Source organism: Apteryx mantelli, chromosome 26, assembly GCF_036417845.1.
Source record: "Apteryx mantelli isolate bAptMan1 chromosome 26, bAptMan1.hap1, whole genome shotgun sequence".
NCBI lineage: Eukaryota > Metazoa > Chordata > Aves > Apterygiformes > Apterygidae > Apteryx > Apteryx mantelli.
In genome coordinates, this window is record NC_090003.1 from 3,884,144 (window position 1) to 3,906,271 (window position 22,128).

At 43.5% G+C, this 22,128-nt stretch overlaps 1 protein-coding gene across 2 annotated transcripts in view; it reads right to left on the bottom strand.

Moving 5' to 3' along the window:
- The window catches only part of PUSL1 (pseudouridine synthase like 1), a 38,734-nt gene that overhangs the window by 1,549 nt on the left and 15,057 nt on the right, over positions 1–22,128 (bottom strand). The window contains exons 4-7 of one of the 2 annotated variants that reach the window (XM_013956065.2): positions 16,573–16,722; positions 14,170–14,343; positions 3,721–3,775; positions 90–252 (exon numbers count right to left, since the gene is read on the bottom strand). In XM_013956065.2, the coding sequence (XP_013811519.2) occupies positions 90–252; positions 3,721–3,775; positions 14,170–14,343; positions 16,573–16,722 (542 nt within the window). The remainder of the gene's footprint in view (positions 1–89; positions 253–3,720; positions 3,776–14,169; positions 14,344–16,572; positions 16,723–22,128) is intronic. The other variant, XM_013956066.2, reaches the window with a different exon arrangement.

Genomic DNA, 22,128 nt, shown 5'->3' on the forward strand with positions numbered 1-22,128 from the left:
AAGATCGTGGATGTTACTGCTCCCTTCAGTATCAGATCCGACTCCCACAGAAGAAAAATTACCATCTGCAATCCCTTGCATTCACCTACCTGCTTCATTATATTCTACAGATTTTAGAAAGAGTCCAGATGGTGGAGCCATAGCATGAGGTGGAAAAGCCCGTGAATCTTTTATTTCCAATAACTCCTTTATATGACGAGGTGTTAACTTCCCCTGGCCAACTGCAACTAGAGCCCCAACCATTCTTCGGACCTGGAAAGACAGATAACACAGCTTAGGCACTGCCCTTGTAAAACTTAACAGATGCAAAAATTCTGTCCAGAGTGCTGCACTTCTTTACATCAGCAGTACCTTGTGCTGTTTAACAGCCCACAGTTACTACTCACGATGAGTCAAGCTAGAAGCCCAATTAGAGAGGTTAGTGCCTGTCACTTGGGAAAAAATGGTATCACCTTGATTTCTTAATATGAGCCTAGGGAGTCCAATATGTTCTGCTGCTGGATACAGATATTAAACCAACAGTTCTCAGCCTAATTACCAGGGTTCCTCTCCTGATTGTTCCCAGTCCAGATTTTCCCAACATAAAGAATGCTTTGGCCCTTGCTTTAGATGCCACTGATGTATACCAGCTTGTGGCACAGACCTACCCATCAGGGCCAAGCCAGTCCAGGCTGCCCACATATGCGTTTGGTATCATATATCTCCAGGGAACATTTTCAGTGCTTACTTCATGTCTTCAAAAAGATCCTGTTCCCTCAGCCCCCCTAACATGCCCCAGCAAACACAGTCACCCCACACCCTGCGGAGGAAATGGGTTCTTCCCAGTTTGAGCAGGGCTTGTGGGGGGTGTCTAGGTTCTGTCCTGATCAGGGTGATATGACAACACAGAGCAGCTGAGCTTGTCTGCAACATCTTCTTGTGACCAAAGTTGGCAACAGGAGAGGGAAAGCAACAGGCAAAATTATCCTGCTTCCTTTATGTCTTCCTTCCCTGCAACTAGAGAGACTAGTAAGAGTGAGATGAGGACCTGCACACAGTGATCTCTAGCTACCCACCGTTGCCTTGGAGCAAGGCTTGTTCTCAACACATGTGGGAAGAAAGCTGAGCAGAGGTGGTTTCTGTTTTAGAAGGAACAGCAGCACCCACACATCCCTTTATGGCAGGAAGCTCAACACGCCTGCCAGGGGAGCTGGACTCACAGGCTCTTATTACATAAGCAACACTGTTTCCAGGTGGGGGACAACGCGGGGGCTTTTTTCTCTCAGAAAGCCAAAAAAGTAAGAGGAAGAAGTCCCAAGCGAGACAGTCCAGGAGACAACACCCCCACAAGTCAGAAAACTGGGATTTCAAACATCTTCTCTGCTTGTTGCACCTTCCTTTCCCTCCCCCCACACTCAGCAGCTCAAGGAAAGCTAGACCTTGTCCCAGTGCCACCACCAAAGTGAACGGGCTTGTACAGACAGTCCTCTCATGAGAAACACCTCTCTTGAGGGGGAAAGAAACAGCACAAACCAAGGAACTTCCAACCAGCTTGATGGTGCCCAGCTAGGTGAAAGCTGAATTCCCTCCCGGAAGCTGCCAGCATTTTGCTTGTGCTTGTCTGTACTCATTTTGGTAGGAGAGCTCACAGAGCCTATGGGAACATGCCACAGATTCACTGAATCCAAGTCTGATTTGACAGAGTAGCCACACTGAAACTCAACCCTTGTCATGGCATTTGATTGGGCTGATCCCAAGCCACTGCACTTTCACAATTTTCTAGTTACTTTTCTCTGCCCCCACTGGACAAACGGCCCCCCAGTCTCAAATTTTACAAGCAACAGCAATACCAGGCCCACGTGAAGAAAACTGGTCAGGCAGACACTTGTCCTGCCCAGTTCATCTCCTTGTGATGCTGTGAGAACACATCCCTACCTGTGCAGATGTGATCAGTCATGCCTGCATAGGAGGCTGGTGGTTAACATTTGGCCTAAATAAACATTTATTCTATTTACATCTTTTTTTTTGGGGGGGGGGGGGAAGGAAACAAAGCCCTCCAAAGACTTGAATGTAGTGCTGTAATGAAGTAGTGGTCCAAGTTTCCCAACCATTAACATTTACAAAAGAGTAAGTCAAGGTCCACTAAGCAACCAGTTAGGTTTATCATCGTTAAAACAGGTCCAACAAGAGGAGATGAATTTATCTGAAGACAAGCACTGCCTCTCCCTATCTTCTCCTAAACTGCACTATGGAGTGTCAAAAGCTTACCTTTAAGCAATTTTGATGGCACAGAGAAGAACCACAGGTCCTTGACACATGTTGTTTTATCTATCCCTCACTAGAGGTCATTGCATGCTGTGACTCTGATGCATGCTTTGATGTCTCCACACTTAGAATTTGCTAGCGTAAAAGCGGACTAACATTAGGGATCTGAAATAGCCACGTGCTTGCTGTCCCCCCCCCCCCCCTTCAAGTTACTCAGAGAAAATACATACATACAATTTCTGGGTCTGTTCAACCCTTTTCTCTTATAAAATTCATCCAGATGGCAATACTTAACACAGCAGCTATATGAGGTGAGATCAAAAGTCAGTCTAGTCTAATATCCTCTCTCTGACAGAGGGCAGAAGCAGATGCTTAGAAGAGTAAGTTGTTCAGTCGCCTGTTGCTGCCCTCACTATGGCCTGCCAGTTTGTGGTAGTGCAGCTGCTACAAACAAGTTCTGCAGAGTGCCTTAGCCAGAGTTGAGCATTACTGCGTAACTGTTTCTCTCTGCACAATATCACAAAGTAGCATTTCCTGCCTAAATACATAAATGGGTTACCACCATTTTCTCCTTGTCAAAAGGACATCTGATGGAACAAATCCCTGCTATATATCAAGCCCTTCTCAAGCACATTGCCATTCTTCCCTTGCTCATATCCAGACACCCACTGTCAGAGAGCTTACAGAGCATTACTTGGCACAGGATAAGAACAATTTGGTTTGTCAAAACAGAATAAAAAATAGCTGCTTGCTGTTCCCACAAAACATCCCCTCTCTCCTCCAAAAAAACAAGCAGCCCTCTCTTGCCTAGTCTCTGTCTCCAGAGCATGACCATGGCCAGGACAGGCAGACTGAGAACAGCACACACTTTCCTAATGAGGTGATCTATTAAGTTGTGGACATAGATGTCTTCCCTGAGGACAGCAGCAAAAACCCCACTGGAGTTATTTCAAAGCAAAGAGAGTGGAGGCTAGACAGTATGACAGAGGGAAGGATCCTGCAGTTGTGCCTGCATAGCTGAATCAGGCCTTCCCGTCTCTCCTTTCTGCAGCACTAAGAATTACTTCACGCTCTGAAGCCAGAAAATAAAATTCCAGGGTAGTCTTCACTGGGCCCAGTGCCATTCAGCAGAGCAAGAACGTATGTCTCTTGGTTTTTACCACTCAGATTGCAAGGACAAGGTAATAAAATTTGCAGAAAACAAAACTTTCCACCCTTCCACCTGATTCTGTGTCTACAATGAATGACTGAAGTCACAAACTTAAGAGATTCTGGTTCTACTGGGCCAAACAGAGAATAAGGAACCCGATCTCTCTGATACTGGGTCCCTGTGAGGTGTCATACAGCTACAACACCAGCTCTGTAACAGAGATGGCATTACACAGGAATGCAACATTGCTTAACTGACCAATACTTATATGCGATGCTTTGGTCCTTGAAAACAAAGCATGTGCCGAATACAGCGCTAGACACTACCTGTCGGTAAAGAAATGATCTGCTCCTGAACTCCAACTCCCAAAACTCCAGTCCCCTAAAGAAAGAAACAAAAAAGTGTTTAAAATCACATCTCAGATGGCTCTTCCACCTGCAAGAGGAGTATAAATCACAGATAAACTGCAAGTGAGTGGAATGAATAAGAAGTTGTGATCTTTCATGTTTGATTTAAAGTACTCTCAGTAATCTGTGAAATTGACTGGGGACAGCTTCCTCTGATTAGAGGACTGAACAGCAAAGCTAAGCTGAACTTGCAAACAGCCAGCAATTTGGCAAATGTAGCCACACAGAACACCTCTCCAATCCAAATGCTGCTGTACACCTTCACTGGGGACAACCAATGGGCTGACAACTTCATGGGTCAGTTAGGGCTAAATTGACAAATTTCATAGTTCTGTAAGGGACAACTAACATTAACAAAAAGTAAAGGAGATAGAGAAATCTCTGTCAGAGAAAGGGCAGAGCAAGTGTATGGGAAAAACAGACTTGCTGTTCCTAAGATGAATAGAGTCATCTGAAGGCCACATTCAACACATACTGCACAAAACCAGAGGCAATCATTTACTTACTCATGCCTGCTTGTTTCCTGCTGGGAGAACACAAGAATCAGCCACTAAAAGTAAAGGTGCCTAGTAGAGGCAGGAGGCTGTATCCAAGGCAGGGAAGATGACAGCATGGTCCATGCCCAGATACCCCAAAACTGTATTGTCTAACAGCTGTGCACACAATTGAGGCCTATCTTTGCTCAAGGACAGTGTGACAAGGCAACTGGCAGTGACAAGGCTGCAATGCTGTGGCAGGACAGGGGAATCTGTAGGTGAGAACAGAGGACATTAGCCCAGCTGTTCAGATGGACTGGATGGTCCAGGAAAAACGCTGCTCCAAGTGGGAAGAGAGAAGCTTTGACAGAAGCAGAACAACAGCTTCAAGCTCCTGGGTGCTCTACTATTCAGTCTGGACAGAAATGACACTTTCTTCTCTCTAGACAGCACCCAAATTTCAAAAAAGGAAAATCTAACAATTTTCTTAAAAAGGAACTCTAACAATAATAATAGGGCCTCTGTGCCACCACTGAGCAGCACTGAAGCATCAGCCTTCCCCTAAATCTCCCCATGACCTAAAAAATAATCACTTTAACTAGAGTGAGTTGAAACAAAAGAGAGTTATCAATAACCAGGAGAGAAAATGAGAATAAGGAGGAACAATTCAGCTCCAAATCTTATGCCTTCATATGAAGAAGAATGAATTGGTAAGCACAGGCTCCATTTCAATATTTTCCAGAATGGTTCTGGGACATTTGCCCAGCCTGCCAGCTGGAAATTAAAATACCAGATGGACCTTCAGGCTGTTGCAAAACACTGTCCTGTAGCTAGAATCCCTACCAGGGGTTTGTGGTTTGGAAGGGGTGGAAGGTGCTTGCTGAGTTGCAAGCTACCTTGAGTTACCAACTGTTTCAAAGCCAACTACCTGCTCTTTTGGAAGTGCCAACTGCACAGAGAACACACAGAAATGGTCTTTTTCCTGGACAGCACTGAAGTGCTCCAAATACTGCATCTGTTTAGGCAGAGAATGTATATGTGCACAAGGAGGGGATAAGGTCAAGATGCCTACAGATTGCCTGTCTGACAAGAACTAAGGGGGCAGCTCCCAAGAGGAGGTATAAAATGCATGCTTCCTTACAAGATGCAAATTGGCCCTTAATTGAGCATTATTAGTTAACAGTAGGGGCTGCAGTGCTTGTACAGTTTTACTCTAGGCAACTGTAAGCAAGGAGGAGTAGAACAGAAACACATATGGTGGCTCAGAATCCCATCACAAAGCCAAGTCAGCTCTCAGAGGCCTAAGGTTGGTTTCTGTTTTTAAGTAAGAGCTTGCTCGATCTGACATTTGACTCTGTCCAGAAGATGGTTTTGTTTAGGTGGCAAACAGCAAACTGGGGTGGCAGCCAGCACACGCATCTTTGTATTCTGCTGCTCTCCATGAGGCTATGATTGAATGAACTGAGAAGGGTAGAGATGAAGGCACACAGAAGAAAAAATGGCAGAAAGCCTGCTGATGATTAACTGATAAATCTGTCCTCCTGTCTCAAAGTACTCTCAAGATGGCAAATTCCAACCTGAAAAGTGATTTCTCCTCCCCTTCCAATTAACTCCTTGCTGCCAGATGTTCTTCAGAACAAAAGTTTGCAGGATTCCAGGAAAGAGCAAGTGCTGGTGTGGTCAAAAGAGTAGCCAGAGTAGCAAATGTTTAAAAACCTTATACCAAAGTGAACCTCCAGAATGCTTATTGATACTCTGCAACCCAAAGCAATAGGATGCAGTTTTTGTACGTAAAGAAGAAAAAGCTACCTGGAACACTACTCCAGCCCAGGGAGACCCAAATTGCTACTTCCCTGCACTACTATGTTTTCTGCAGCCTTCACCAATATTGCAAGGTTTCGTCCAGCGTAGGTGCATACATTACCATTCTGCCACAGGAACAGAACAGGCTACCACCCACCTTGTCAAACCCTGAGCACAGATACCTGACTGCATTCAGACTTCAGAGGTGGTTCCTACCTATCAGAATAGCCTGGGACCCAGCTTCCCACTCAAGCGAGCTCTTCAGACACTCTCAGCATAGCATCTAACCCAAGAGATGCATTTATCTCATGTCAAGCTGAACTAAATGCTTTGCCACTAACAGTATCTCTGTCATCCCATAAATCCATCTGGAGGTGTCTAACCATTTCTAGCTCTGATGCAGGCTTTTCACTTGTCACATTCACAAATACCATTTAAAAATACCTTAATTTCACCATATGCACATCTTAATGCAGAGAAAAGAATCCTACCCTACTAGCCTCAATATTTTCTCTTATCATGTTAGCAAAGACTAGTCCTGAAAATAGGTTAGGTCAGTGGCCGCAAGGAACTGGATCAATGCCATTAGCTTGAGTGCCAACTCTTCAACAAGAGAGCTTTTTTCCTGGTTGTTCAGCAAGTATTTCAATTAGCCAACTGGCAATGGAAACCAGAAAATGCTGCACATTTATGTTACCATTTAGCCTTTTTTACTTCTGTAACACCTGCTCAGCATTTGTGGCACTGAAATTCAAATCACTGCATGAGAGAGACCAGAAATATGCATCCAACTTCTCATAGTTCCCTCTTCCCACCAAAGGCACTTTGTCATAACTTTCTTTCCATGTCTGCACAAGAAGCTAGCACATTTCCCTCATCAGATAAGGATTTAACAACACAAGTCTTAGACAAATGGTATCTTACAAGAGCCATGCCGCTACCCTTTGGTATCTTCACATTAGCAGGTGATTGCGTACACACAAATAACGTCCAGACCTCATTTGAGCAGAGAGAAACTGAAACACACAAGTTTTCACTGCACAAACATCTTGTTCAAAGGAGAGAATTCTGAGCATCTATGTAAGAACCTGAGTTTTGCTACCTGGACTTATTAATGGCAAAAGACAATCAATCAAGGAACACAAGCCAGACTGGGTTATTGCTGTCTGCTGCTTTGTTGCAAAATTAATTAGACCAATACCCTGCCATGTTAGACCCTGCCATGTGCATCAACAGCACCCTCTATGGGGAGAAGAGCATTGAAGCATAGGAAGCATGAAGCCTCAGTATGAGCTCCCCTCCATCCTGTAGATCTGATAGCTAATATCTGCAGACACATGGAGGGCTGTGAGCAAGGGAGAAATTCTCAGAATTTGTAATTCAAGCCAGTGATGAGAAAGAGGCATAGGAACAGGGGTGGGGGGAGAATCTCAGTGGGCATATTACATTACAGGGTCCACGCTGAGGAATGACTGGGTTTTGTGTTTGACAAGGCCAACACAGAAGGAGGAATTCAAAACCATCCAGACTGAGCTGTAGCGGGGCAGTAGGAAGTAGAAGGATACAGAACAGCACAAACAAAACAAACCTCTTAACCAACCTGCAGCAACATTCATTATCTTTGGATCAGGGATGCTTGCAAAGAGCCTGCTTTGAGTTCTTCTGATCTGTAGCTCACAACAGATCTGCCTTCTTTTCCACCACTCCTGCCGCTCCATCTCCACTCCCAGCATTGTTCATAGTGGGCTTTATTTCTTTAAATGAACAGAGTTTTCCTAATTCGCTAAACTTCACCTGCTTGATCAGAACTTCAGGGCATGCAGGTACTGCATGCTTTGCTAATCCACAGTCAAAACAGGACTTTGCAAGGCTCCTAGCAATCATTTTTCTCCTCTTTCCTGTGCCTCTCTCAAAACTACAGCACAGACTTTTGGTTTGCAACACTATTACAGATCTGGAACAGCAATAGGGCAAAGACTAGCATGGTTCATAAGAACAAATGCAAACAGGGTGAAAGGTAGGAGGGCTGCTGAAAGATTCTGGCTGCGAGTTGGGCACAGGCATCATCAAAGCTGTAACTGTCTCCCACAAGTTCAACATGCACACCACCTCTGACGCTGGGTCCTTCGTTAGAACAGGATTGGGTCTTGCTTCTAGGCCACCACTGCAGTAACAATGGCATGACAGAATAAGCTATCCATTCCAACAGCAGGGAGAAGTTAGCCAGTGCCCCAATAATATGGCATCTAGCATGGCAGCAGCAGGTCACTAGTGTCACTGCAGCTGGCCTTGAAAATAAATTCCAGAACAAGCTGCCACCATCTACTACACAGTATCAGCACACAAAAGTGACTCCAAGCACCCCATGCTTTCCATTGTCTAGTCAGGAAGAACTGCTCTTTATCCAAAGCACAAGTAGATTGCAGGGATGGATACTGTGACCTTTCAAATCACACCCCTATTACCTTCTTCAACTTTACTGAGCTTCTGCTAGCTCCCCAGCCAGCCCTGATATTCCAGTGGCACCTTTATCCAGCTTTGCTGCTCCTAATTGTAAGACCCAGGACTAGGTCTGTGCTTGAAGGCTTTGTCTTTTTACCAAGCCCTGAACTGTATTCAGGGACACAAAGTCAAGGGCATATGGATGGCTCTCAGCAATCTTAATCACAGACCAAGCTAAAGCTAAATCCTCACTTCCAAACCCTCAATCTTGGGGAAAAACCTGGATGGGAAATCCAGACAGACAGGCAAGATACACATTTAATTTAAGGAAACCAGCTGCCCTGCAAAGACTCTGGAACGTGAGCCACTTAGAAGCCTGTTCTGGATAGCAATTCTGCAGGCAGCTGTATGCCATGCACAAGGTTATGCTGGTCTGCCTGAGTTTCTTGAACTAGAAACTCTCAGCATTCTGCAGGGCAACATGCTGTGAACCTCATCAGAGTAACTGCTGTGACTAACAAAGCTGCTGTTATTTTCTCAGTTACTTCCCCCATATGGCTGACCATCTGCATCAGTCCCATTGTCATGCTGGCTGTATATAGTGATGGGAAAGTGCTGCAGGCAGATGCCCAAGATTATCTATGTTTTCCCCCGATTCCATGTGAATTAAGGGCCTTCTATTTCTTTCTGATTAGCTGCCCTCAATTTGCAGAGATGAGTTCTGCTTCGACCTGCAAGACAGGAAGTCAGTATATTTGATCAGACCCAGCGGTGCTACCTGCTCCTCTGCACTCCCAGCAGGAAACAGTGCCATTTTATAGGAAAACAAATTCTGACAGAAGGATGCCCATGGCTAATGGCTGTTACATGACCACAAACTGAACTCCCCCATCCCCACCTCACTGTAGTGACTAAGCAATCTACAGCACAAGTCAGGGAATCCAATAAAAAAATCCGAGTGACAGTATTTAATGAGAGCAGAGAAACAAGCTACCTCCAAACCTTACTGTTCCAGCCTGAATTTACCCCAGACACTACCTTCCTCCAGTGTAACCTCTTATGGTACATAAGCTAAAAACTGCAGCCCCCAATTAACCCAAAACAGTACCATGAGCCTTCAAACACCAGATGGCTCATTTGCTACTCAGGTGCAAACATTTTTGGGGGTGAAACAACTCCTGTTTATTTTATGTGCAGTACCTAGTTTTATGGGTTTTGATATTCCCATTGTCTTATGCTTACGTATATAATCATTCACAAAAAGGCAACAGAAAACAAGGTGCAATTTAGCAGTCTGCTGAGGTATTGCTGGCTCAAAGAATGCTGTCTGATCCCTCCTGGAAAAAAGGAAGGAACAAATGGCCAGAGCAAAGCTAAACTACCATTTCATTTGGAGCTGGCTTGGGAGAGTCACATGGTCCCAGCAGGCTTTGCAGAATGAATTTCACCACTCAGCAGTGCCTACTGTGACATCCACCTGTGACTGGGAAGGCTGGGACAAGCACTGACATGCCTGAGGGAATCCAGCTGCAGCATCAGAACACAGGCAATGGCAGACAAGGAGGCAGGCCAGACTAGGAGGAAGCAAAGGAGGAAGAGGCAGATGAATGTCTGAGATGTCACTGTGCAAAAAGACATCATTTTCCTCACCAAATCTGTCTGTTCATATGGACACAGTCTTCTAGAAAGATTTATGGTGGTTACCAGTATTCCTTACAAGGACTCTGCTGAGGCTAACTATTCCAACATATCACTTACATTTGCATACTCTGCTAAATTTCTAGAAGTTGCTTTCTAGATATTTTGCATCTTTGGTAAAGCCCCAGAACCAGCTCTAAAACTAAAACTCTGTGCAACCCCATTCTCAGGAGCAGTCCTGCAGGGAAGAACCTGTATGCATATTTCCTTCCTACAAATAAAAAATCTGATATGCACATTAGATATACATAAATACATATATATACACACCCACATACATGTACCGTACATCAGATATACCAACAGAGCAGAAAAATGGGTTTTCACTTCAGACTACCCCCTGAAAGCTTCCATGCTACCAAACAATACTAGAAATCACTTTGATACGCAACAGAAACAACACAGACTTGTTAACAGTTTAGAAATACTCCTTACATCCCATAGCATTCTCCTACAGGCAAAAAAGGACAAAGTTACCTTACATAATCCACAACAACAGATATTTATGTGCAAATCCTCTCCTCCCTTGCAGTGAGCCCACTAACTGTGTATCAAGGGGCTGTGAAGATTTGAACCAGCTGTGGAAAAAGCACAGCTGCAACATATTTGTCTAGAGGGTTCAGATAGGCTGGGTCTGCTGCAAACACCTGAGTATCGAGGAAGGGGCCACAGACAGCTCATGTGAGCCATGGAAGAAAGGGGAAGCAGGGACAAGATGATTCGCAGGCCCACAGGGGCATCATGGCAGTGCTAGAAGGAAGAGAAAACTGTGAAATAGTCATTGCAGGGAGCAGCCGCAAGCTGTTTTCTCACAAGATTTAAAGATAAATTACTACTTTTAGCCCTCCTTGTTGTGAGTGTTGGCGTACGCGGTGGCAGCTCCTACCCCCAGATTCCTGTTTATGTCAGGAGATGCCAATGTTTCCATCACTTACATACAGTCTGTTCTCTTGCCTCCTCGATGTACATGGCATACAGACATTTCCATCATTACACACATGCACACTGCACAAACACCTAGAACATCAAGGTCAGAATTCAGCTCAGCTCTTTAGCAATGCACAAGAGAGAGATTTTTTGAATAATGGCAAATCTCCCTACTGAAGTCCTCTTCAACTTTCACGTACCAACTCTAGCCAGGATTTCTCGTATTTTGATTGTCTGGAGAAGATATATTAAGCTACAAAAGACAGTTTGAGAAGCTTAAAGAAAAATACCTTGTTTTCTTTCAAAGTCTACATGATATTTTTCCCAAGACAAAAACTTCCTTTTTTTTTTTTAATCTCAACAATAATTTTGCTCATCAGCAAAAACTCTGGCTGTCTTTTTCACACAGCAGCAGAACCGAGCACCTTGCAATGAATAATACATGCTCTGCTAGAAAACAGGTGACAGAGCAATCATCCCCCAGGAGTAAGTGATGTGGCTAAATCTCTGAACACAGCCTTAGCATTCAAAACTATTTTGTACGGATGGGACAATAACTCCACTTCCACTGTTGCCAAGCAACTGAGTTTGATGGAAGGAACCATTTTAACAGTTGCCCTTTTAAACAGACAAGTGGTCAATTCAGAAAATTGGTTTTAGTTCAGAGGGGAAGGAAGGAGTGAGAAATAAAAGCTTCGTTATTTGACTAGGAGACTAAGATTTATCATTCTCTTGATTTGTCCCTCTAAAGCAAAAAATAAACCTCCTTAGATTAGTCTTAAGAACCTATTTATATGCTTTTAGCAAAATCCCAGCCCTTTCATTGCAGGAGCAGTTCATCCTCCTACTGCAGTGAAGAGATACACACGCAGTTCAGGCATATTTGCTGTCTTAGTTGCAGAATTTGCAAAAGCAAATACCGAGCTTTATGACTACAACTGTCCCCATATGGAATGTTTTAGATTCACTGTAACAAGGACGCTATAAAAAACAACAACAACAAAACCCAGCCTGCCACACACACACAAACCCCAGAACTTTATTCTCTAGACCAGAGAATTCACGTTTTTGGTTAAGGCTTTAATAACAGCCTCAAAGGATTCTAAGGGAGTTAAATGCCATTTAAATGCATTGAAGTTAGGCTTCTTTAAGCTGCCCCCTCCAATCTAAACATTCATTAAATCAAATCAATCGATATCTACACATTATAAAGATGATTCTTGTTATAAAACAGAAGTTTGGCAGCATGTGTCACCAAGCCTCAGCAAAAATACTCTACCAGCAACTAGTTCGATGCTTTTGATCCAGTTTTTAGGTCTGCTCTCTCCCTTGTGAGCTGTTTTTGGCCTGGTGTGGGATGGATTTATGCAGCAAGTTATGCAAGGGATGGCAAACTCCCTTTTTTAAATTAAAATCAAAGACAAAAAAAGAGCTGATGCATATTAAATCTAACAGGTTGGTCAACTGACAACAGAAGGTGTGGATTTGGAAGGTGATCTGGCCCATGCACACTCCCAGGCGACTATGACAAGGCTGTCCATGGTTATTTTCTGGTTAGCTCAGGCCTTTGCCACTAACACTGGTGCACAGCATAAGGCACAATAAGATTTTAGGGATGAAACATTTCATCCTTACTTGGGTACCAAAGCATAACCACACTTGATGGAAGGAAGCCAAGCTCTCCATCCAGCAATGGCAATCCAACAATGACTTGTGGCAACCCCCAGTTTCCTCACCTTCCTCTTACCATGGGGATGGTGTTGCTCAGCTGCAGGGCAAGAAGGAGGGAAGGAAGTGTTCCATCTGGCACTAACTGCTCACAGTAGCAGTGAAAGTACCATAGCCAACTGGATGGCTAGTTAAGATGCGGCTGTGTATTTAACAGGCACCAATACTGAGCACGGAAAGCAGGAATCAGACAAAACGCCTTTCTCTTCCTGCTCCTGAACAGGGAGACTGAGAGGAACTGAGAGACCACGGATACTCAGAGCGTACAGATCTCATCTGTTTTTACAGCTCCCTTTGGTTTTTGTCTTACACTGCTGCTGGCAAAACACGTCATTCTAAGACAAGGGGAAAGAAACAGCGGGCTTTATGCAAACTGCAGTGAGGGTGAGCAGCAGCTTGGAGCATGGCACTTATTGTTACAGACAGCTCAGTACATATTAAAATTTAATGGAGGCTTGTTCTGGAAAACTAGAAAGGAAGGGTTTTCTCCTACTCAGAAACCAGGAAAACATGATTTGGAGACAGAAAACAGCAAGGTTTGCTTTCAAACTGGAACACAACAGCCATGTGCATATGAAAGAAGCCATCATCAAAGCAATAACCATGTTCAGATGGTAAATACCCATGATCTTTCTGGAAAAAAGAGTTCAGTTTCTGCTAAGAGAGTGAATATATCCAGCCCCTTAATTTCAATACTTACAAGATCTGGTCCTGAAAGAACCTGACACTGAACAATTCTTTGTTTATGCAATGACTGAGAAATATTGGACTTTTCTTCACCAGCATCCCCAGGGATAGCAGCAGGAGTTGCCAGTGTGAACCGAATGGATCTGAATATTAGAGTTACCCAGGCGTTGTGTGTTTTTTCCTCCTGCATGCAGTCTTTAGGAAAAGCTAGGACAGTAGCAGGAAAAAAAAAAATATCTCCTGTTCCCTGGCAGAGCTGGTCTTTAGGAACTAAAACGAGTGGAAATGTTGGCATTATAGGAATTGCTCCGTCTTAGATCCCACACACCTGGTTATAACATCCTGCATTACTGCACAAACAACTGGACCAGCTTCCCTGCCCTCAGTCCTGCTTATCTTGCTCCCTGGGAACACGGGAGAAGAAAGGGAAAGGAATATTCTTTCCAAGCTGTCACTGGGCAGAACCTTGCTGGCAGCAGACAACTGAGGAGGCACTGCACAGCAAGCAGGAAGTCAGTGTTGAAAGCAATTCTGAAAAGCAGCTTTTCAGACAAAGCAAGCACTGGCTATTCAAAGCAGCTCCTCAGCTGACTATCTAGGCTCTCACCTGTATTCATAGTGGTGGGACAGGAAACCAGAAGAGGGTCGGATGTCTACCTGGAGGATAGTTCTGACTGGAGACCGAAAAGGTGTTTCAGAGTTGAGTGAGCGGAAGGTGCTGAAGTCATGGGTCCCCAGCAGGAACCATGCTGCATCTTGCATGGCAGGCACATTCAGGTAGCTGAAATTGAACATGCAGATCAGAAGGAAAGGAACATTAGGTGGAACCAAGCATGTTATGCGGGTCAAAGCCCAATCAATTGATGAGATGCTTAAACCCAGCATACAGATTTGACATGGCTGCACTGTGGGAAGCCTCCACATTTTGCAAGATGGAGTTTCTCTCACAATGGCACAAACCAAGATGCCAGATGACCTGAGATCTGAAGGTGTTCAAAACCCCAGGCTAGATGAGAATGTTCTCTCTCTAACGCTGGCAGGCAAAGACTTTTTACATGATCCTTTATCCTGCTGTGCTGCTTATCACTGTTGAATTCAAGTAAATCTAGTCAAATTGCTGGCTTGAGCAGAAGGGAAGAACATCAAAAAAACTTTGCAGTATCTGCATCTTATAAAATGGAAAAGATATTTCCAGGTAAGATGGTATCAAACACCATTATGGTTTTCCAAACTTTAGATTTGTAACACCCAGAAGATTAAATTTGGTAGTAATGGAAATGCAACTAGTGAGCAAACTGTCAGAGCTGAACCCAGTGCAAACCCAAGGTGAAGGGGCAGAAGAAAGAGCCAAGGGAAAAACCTCAGAATGCCAAGTGCCATTCAGTCTTATTCTTTTGAAGTATTTAGGTCTGTTCGAAGTACTGTCAATCAAAAGGATTTAGACAGATTTACAGATTTATTTGCTGAACAGATGTCTATTCTTATTCTAGTTTTGTAACTTTCTCCTAAGAAAGCTTGAGCAAGTATGGATGATCTATGGCTGAAGTTTTTCAGATCTTAACAGAAGACAAAAGCTGAAGGGGGGAAAAAAAAAAAAAAATCAAGATGAGTTGTTCCAACATCATTAAAATTATTTGCCATGTTCAAGAAAAATGACTAGCACTTATAGAGTCCTGGTCACACAGAGAAACAGTAATGACACCCAGCTGGTAACTTAGACACCCACAGAAGTTTGCTTAGCATGTATTATGTGTTTTATACACAAGATCTGCTCAGTACTGTGAATATTAGGAGCTTCTTCACTACTAGCAGTCACAGTATCACACCTTTTAGAAAGATACCTCACACGCAGAATTTCTAACATGATGATCCTACCCATTATGTGGTATTGTCATTTGAAAAAATAACTGCACTATCTGAGTGAAATTAAATGCTATTTCATGAAGCCTGAGATTAAGGTGCATTGTGTGTATAACATCTAATTTTGCAATTTCAGATTTATTTTTCCCTACCACAGCCCATAGAAAAGCCATATGTTTTATATTAGGACAATGTCACCTTCATACCTCTACCAGGACAGTTAAGATTGTTTTGCTGGTAATGAAAAAATGTAACGTTATTCCAATAGTGGTGACTGAACTATCGTAACTGGCTATAAAACTGTTTTTCTACAATGTTGTGAAAAACTTCCATTTTCTTGAATGTATATTTATTTCAGTACATCCTGATTTAAAGGACAGTAACAAACTATCTTTTGTGGTTTGTTTATTTTTTCCTCACCCACTGTTTATCATGTTTATAAATGACATTTTGTTTCCTCACTGAGTTTGTTTTTCTTCCCTTGCTTGTATGAGCACTGATTTGTTCTTGGTGACTACTTCAAGAACACATGTGAACACTGGGTTTGTTATTGTAGGGTTGCTTAGAGCTGTTGGATCTCACTTATTATTCAAACATACAAGCACTCAAATAGGGAACAATAGAGCAGATTTACATGCAGTCATCACCAAAAACAGGACTAGAAAAAAAAAACCACCTCAGCCTTTACTCTTGACTGCCTTCTGTGTATGGTTGCACCTAAAACTCTGAGATCTTCCAAGCAATGCATTTCTGCCTGAATGCATCGTTTCAGAGCACTGTGCCTTCAACCAGTTGCCAGAATGGGTTTGCTGTATGAAGTGGCAAGGGAATCTAAGTTAACACTCATCACTTTCTAAGGGGTGGACACAAAGTTGTTCAGAGGCTCTACCCAGTGTCTTTGAGTACTTCAGCAGTGCCAAGCATGTTAATCACAGGTACAACCGACAGTAAAAAACACTTGTAAGTCTCAGGTCTCAGTGAGCATAACTCAGTGCAATTGGACTGATTTCAACACAGAAATCTGGTCAATATGAATTGGAAATCTAGTCTCACATGTGGAAATTACTCTCTCCTTGCTCCCCGCAAAGCCAAGCCTTTCCAGAGTGTTAATGAGGTACTTCCTCAGGGAGGTTTAAAGAAATACACTTACCCTCCCCCAGGAGCCCAGCAGAGATCCCTTTCGAACACTGGTATTTCAGAATGATGAGTGCAGCCCATCAATAGCCGATAAACGTAGGTTCTTGACAGTGCAGAGAAGCGTGCATGGAAACTATTGGCCACTCGATAGGCATTTAAAATGCTGTTAGGAGAGAAGAGAATGAGTGAGATGGAAAGAAACATCATGCACTAACTCAAAGCTTTTGCCTGATTACCACGTACATCAGAATTAAAACATGCAACAGGATTCTTTGAGAAACTGCACTTACAGTTCATTATCTTCTCCTGACAGTCAGTGATTAACCAGTGATCAAGGATTACATGTATGGGCTGCCAGAGGTATCTGTCAACTAGAAGAAGGAAGAGGAGGCCTTCATCCCAATTAGCAAATACACAGTGAAACTGACTTTGCCTCATTTATCAACAAGTTTTGTGCAATGCTCACACCATCACAAGATGCTGAAACTGATCTACCCCTCAGCTGAGAAATGGTAACCCAGAGTATATGTTCTTTGTTGCACAGGGAAACAAAACACCTCACCTAGCCCACTGAATTGTACTGCACCTAGCTGACTGCACGTATGTTCCTAGTCACATCTCCAGTGAGAGGCAGCAACTTCCCAAAGCAAGCTGACTCCTTCCCTATCTATCTGGGGAGCATGCCTTGTGAACACATCAGTGCTCTTCTAATACACTTTCACAGTTGCTGAAATAAAGACTGGCACGTTGGAGGAGTCTTCCTTACAAGAGACACTACTGCTAGTAATCACATGGGCTTAGAACAACAATCTCACTGTCCATAACTCTGGGCATCCTTGCCCAAATTCCCAGCCAAGTAAGGAACTTTGGCTGCCCTCAGTTCTCCCTTCAACTTCATCTAAATGTTGCACTCATTTTGAGTTCCTGTTCTCAGAGACAGCACAGCTAAGCACCATTAAAGAGACTGCATTATTCCCACACACAGGTGCTGAAGGCACATGTGTGTACATTCTTCGAAACATTCATGTGTACATACAAATACAAATCACTTGAGGGAAAGTTTCACAAAAACAAACAAGCAGGATTTTTTTCAAGATTCCCCGAGATCCTCAGGGATGAAACCTATCTCACAAATACAGAATATTATGTTACACTACACCATGACTAGCATCAACCACAGTAAGGTCATGAGCTCTTAAGTGGCTGTTGCAAATGTCAAGGGAGTGTTGTGTTTTTCACAGGAATTTATGGCATTCTCACCAATTTCTTTGGTATCCCCAGTGTGATAGGAGAACAAAGAAAATAGCAATTAACCCTCTCATTACCAGAGTAGCTGTGGAAATAATTCTCTCTGGATTTTTAATCTACTGCCTTCCTTATTAGGCCAACCAGAACAAAAGGAAAGTGCTGAAATCCCCTAAGCTCTGTAAGTAAACATCCCAGAGCCTACGGCTCTTACCCAAACTTGCTCACGTCCAAGGCAAAATTTTTTTCAAAGACTTGACCACCTTAATACAGAGCCATAAAGGAAATTTCTACACAGTTTGTCAGGCAAAAAACCCACATTTGTTTGCCTGTCTGCTCTGGGCTGTCAAATTAGAAGCTAGTTAAGTGAAGTACCATGTCCAAGTTGATAAGTAAGCTCTTTTAGACATATTCACTTGGCTCAGAACTGCCCTAACACAGCTGTGAAATATTCACCCAAAGGACAGAGAGTGAGTTATGTTTGCCTTCAAAAGACTATGGGCCATACCCAAAGCCCTCTGAGTCCAGTCCTCTAGCTCCCAGGAGACCATCAGCCTGACTGGAAGAGAAGTCATATAGATGATAAAACCAGATGTCCCAAACACAGCTACCACTAAGAGAGGCTTTTAATGGACTGTTTCTATGGTGATATTTTCAGGTTCTGTCACCTTGTATATTTGACAACCCCATCACTTCCTGCAGCAGGGTCTCAATGTTACTTTTAACGTTAGCTGAATTTCTTTCCTCTTTTCCCTGCAACTTGCTCTCTCCTGCCCTCTATGAATTCATCCCTTACTTTCCTCTGATCTTCCTACCTCTTTCTGCCCTGTGTTTGCTAGGGAATGACTTTACTGTACCCAAGAACTTCAGCCAGCATTGTCACATAGAAGCGGTATTTTAACACATGTACACCCTTGACATTTCAGCATTTGTTGATATCTCTCTGGCTCCCAGACTCCAGTCTTCTCTCCTCCAAATCATTGTCAGAGATGATGCTGTTCTATTGTTAGGGAGCATGATGGGGAGATGGAGGAGAAAACTGTTCCCAGCTGCCTCAGGAAAGCATGGCTCCAATTTATCCAAAGAAAACTGTGGAGGGCTGAGACCAGCTGAAGAGCATTCTGTCCAAGATGCTTCAGCATCTTCCTGGGGGGCAAAAAAGCAGCGAGTTGTCAGGGGTTATTCAATCACTGGTTTCGCCAGAGACACTAGGTAGAAAAAAGTCAATCAGTTTTAACAAAGTGATATAAAACAGCCTTCTTCCTGCTTTGCTTGGCAAACTCATCATAAAAGCAAGTCAACAGACATCAGACTGTAACCACTTTTACTGGCAATTGATCCAGCTCTATTAGATCCATGGGTAAGAGGAAGCACAAAACCCAATAGCCTCAGCAAGCCCAAAAGGGAGACTGTATATCCTAGGTCTTCTTATTTTCCAAGCTCATAAACCACTTTCTTGGATCCAGTGACTATCTGAAAACACCAAAAAAAATAAGGAACCCTAAGGTTTATGCCCACTTCACCTTAGCCTTGCTGTATGCATAAGATGGGGTGCCATCACTCTCTGTGGTCATTAGCACCTAGATACACAGGACTTGAAAACAACTAAAATCCACAACACAACCATTATCCAGTTGTCCCCTTATGAGAACAAGCCCAAGGCTCTTGCAGAACTGTGGTCCCAAGCCCAAATGGGAAGGACTCTCCCATAGACAGATACCCGGACACCCAAAGCAGTGCACACTGTGCTCAGTCTTTTAGCAACTCGTTACAGCAGATGGAGACAGTAGAAACTAGGTCACTTCCTTCCCACCTCTCCCCACAACCTCCAAGACAAATAGCACTTTGTTGCAGCAACAAAAGTGCAGGAACATCCCGCCACGGCCTAGACTGAATCTGTCTGAAATCAGCAGAATGCTGCATGCAGGAGACCTCCTGGGAACCCTCACATTTCATGTGTGCAGAAGATGGCTTTTGGGAATGTTCATGCCTACTCATCTTCCATTAACTCTGAGCAGTTAATTCAAGAAGCAGCGTTCCAGGCTGGTGAACTCCTATTTTCTTCCACAAACAACAGAGAGTAATTGCCTTGTTTCTCTAAGCCATGTCACCATTACAATTAAACAGGAAGAGCCTGTAGCCAGAAGGAGGGTACAAAGGCGGGGAGAATACCCTTCTCTCTGGCATGGGAGAAAACAGAGCTTCCTCATCTCTCTGTACCTCCCCCAAAGCGCTACAACTGCTCTGACGATGTTAGCTTTCCATTAAGCTTGAGTACTGGCTTCTCACCATACTGCATGGAGTATACAGCAAGGGGTCACAATCTCTCTGCAGATGCTACTTTAGAGGATGCCTCTCCTAGAAAGCAGTTTCTGTCCTGCCTTGTGCCGTTCTGTCTTCAGAGCTTAGCATACGGAAAGGAAGATATTTAAGGGAGCCAAAAAATTTGATACTGTATGGGACCAAGTAAAAGACAAACCTATTTATTTATTTTTTAAAAGTTGGTGCTCCAAGGATTTTTGCTAGCTCAAGTGCCTCTGGCTCCCCCCTTTGACTGAAAAGGCTCAGACCAGGGAAAAAGAAATTACAGTTGAGTGACAGGCCTCTACAAAGATTTGCAATAACAAGCCCAGGAGATTGCTTCACTTCTTTAAACACCTCTCAGTAGAAATACAAACTACATCCTCCAGGCTCGCACTGGAGTTTGAACCTAGGACCTCCAGCCTCTTCTAAAGTCAGTAATATAATTAAGTATTTGATTATTTTCCCCTGTTTACATGTCTCTGCAAGTATTTAATCCCCTTTGAGCTTCTCTTGTTAAAGCCTGTGTGATTTTTAATGAAATAACCACCCTTTTATTCCCTCTGATAGAGTGGCTCTTTCAGAAAAGCCTGTTCATGCTTGCATGATTCTTCAGTGCAGGTATCCTTTCCTGTCTCTCTTAGCAGATACAATTGTTACCACAGGTTCTTTCTAGCTGGGAATACCTTTCCATCATTTATCCCACCAGCTCTTCAAACATACTTCATTTCAGGCCTTGTCAGGATACCATTTTTGCAAGACTGCTGGTAAATAAAGCCTATCAGCAGACTTTAGCTTTTCAACAGAGCCTGAATTTCAGAGACAAGTTTGACACAAAAAAACCCCCAACAAAACCAAAAAACCACGAAGACATCTAACTGTAAACAGTTGTCATCGAGAAGGACATCCTTCTGTCTCCACTGGCAAGAGAAGGAGCTGAATGCTAATTTCCAGGAGGTGAGAGGAATCCCAGCTCTGTCTTCTTGTCACCCAGACAGCTTTTATCACGTACTTACAAAATTGAAACCAGAAATAGGAGGTTTGAGTCTACTGTACTACCATCCCTCCTTTGGTGACACCACAGCCCTCCTGAAGTTGCCCCATCTACAGGATGCACTCTGATCTTTGTGGACAAGATCCTTTCAAATATGCTCTACAAATCTAAAAAACAGATCAGATGACAGAAGAGACTCATCATGCAGCAAAGCAACAAAGGTTATTATTACTGATGATACAGTCAGCCAGCTTGGAATCTTCTTTCCCTTCCAAGCTCTATTGACAATAATGCGCTCTCACAAAGACCTCTCTCCCCATCATCCCTGCTCACAACCACATGAAAGTGCTGAGTTTTCTGTTCAGCATTATGAGAGGATTCTTCTCGGCAAAGTAATATTTACAGAAGGAGGGGATTGTTGCTGAGTCTGCTTAGACTCATGCCCATCACCAAGCTCCTTAATGGAAAGCAGCTGAATCATTTTTAAAAAGTACAGCCCAAGAAAGGAGGGAGAAGCAGAGCTGACTGCATCTCGATAAACCTAAACTCTCTAACCAATCAGGACCATATTGCATTCTGACAAAAGACATCCCCTTCTGATACGTCAGACCTTGATATAACACAGAAGCTTTCCCTGTCTTTGAGATCCCACTGCTACTCCTTTTGGAGACGCTCTCTAACTAAAAATTTCTCTTCAACGGCAACCCTATACACCTGTGTAGCATGCTGAAGGGCAAGAAAGGAAGAGAACCTGAACTTACTTCACCGTCATCAAACCCATCCTACCTCCTTCATACCTCTGCACTAATGGGAGGGCTGGCACAGAAACCTAGGTTTGCACAAGATGTAGACCATCTCATTGCTGGGAAGCAGGTGGAGAAGAAGGACTGGGCTTCACCCCAATGGCAGAGTTGGGCCTTGTTTATCCTCCTCTTGAAGGATATTTGGAAGGAAAGACAGATAACACAATGACCTTCATTAGTCCAGAGCAACACCTAGAGTTATAGACATATTCCTGTTCCCTTTCCT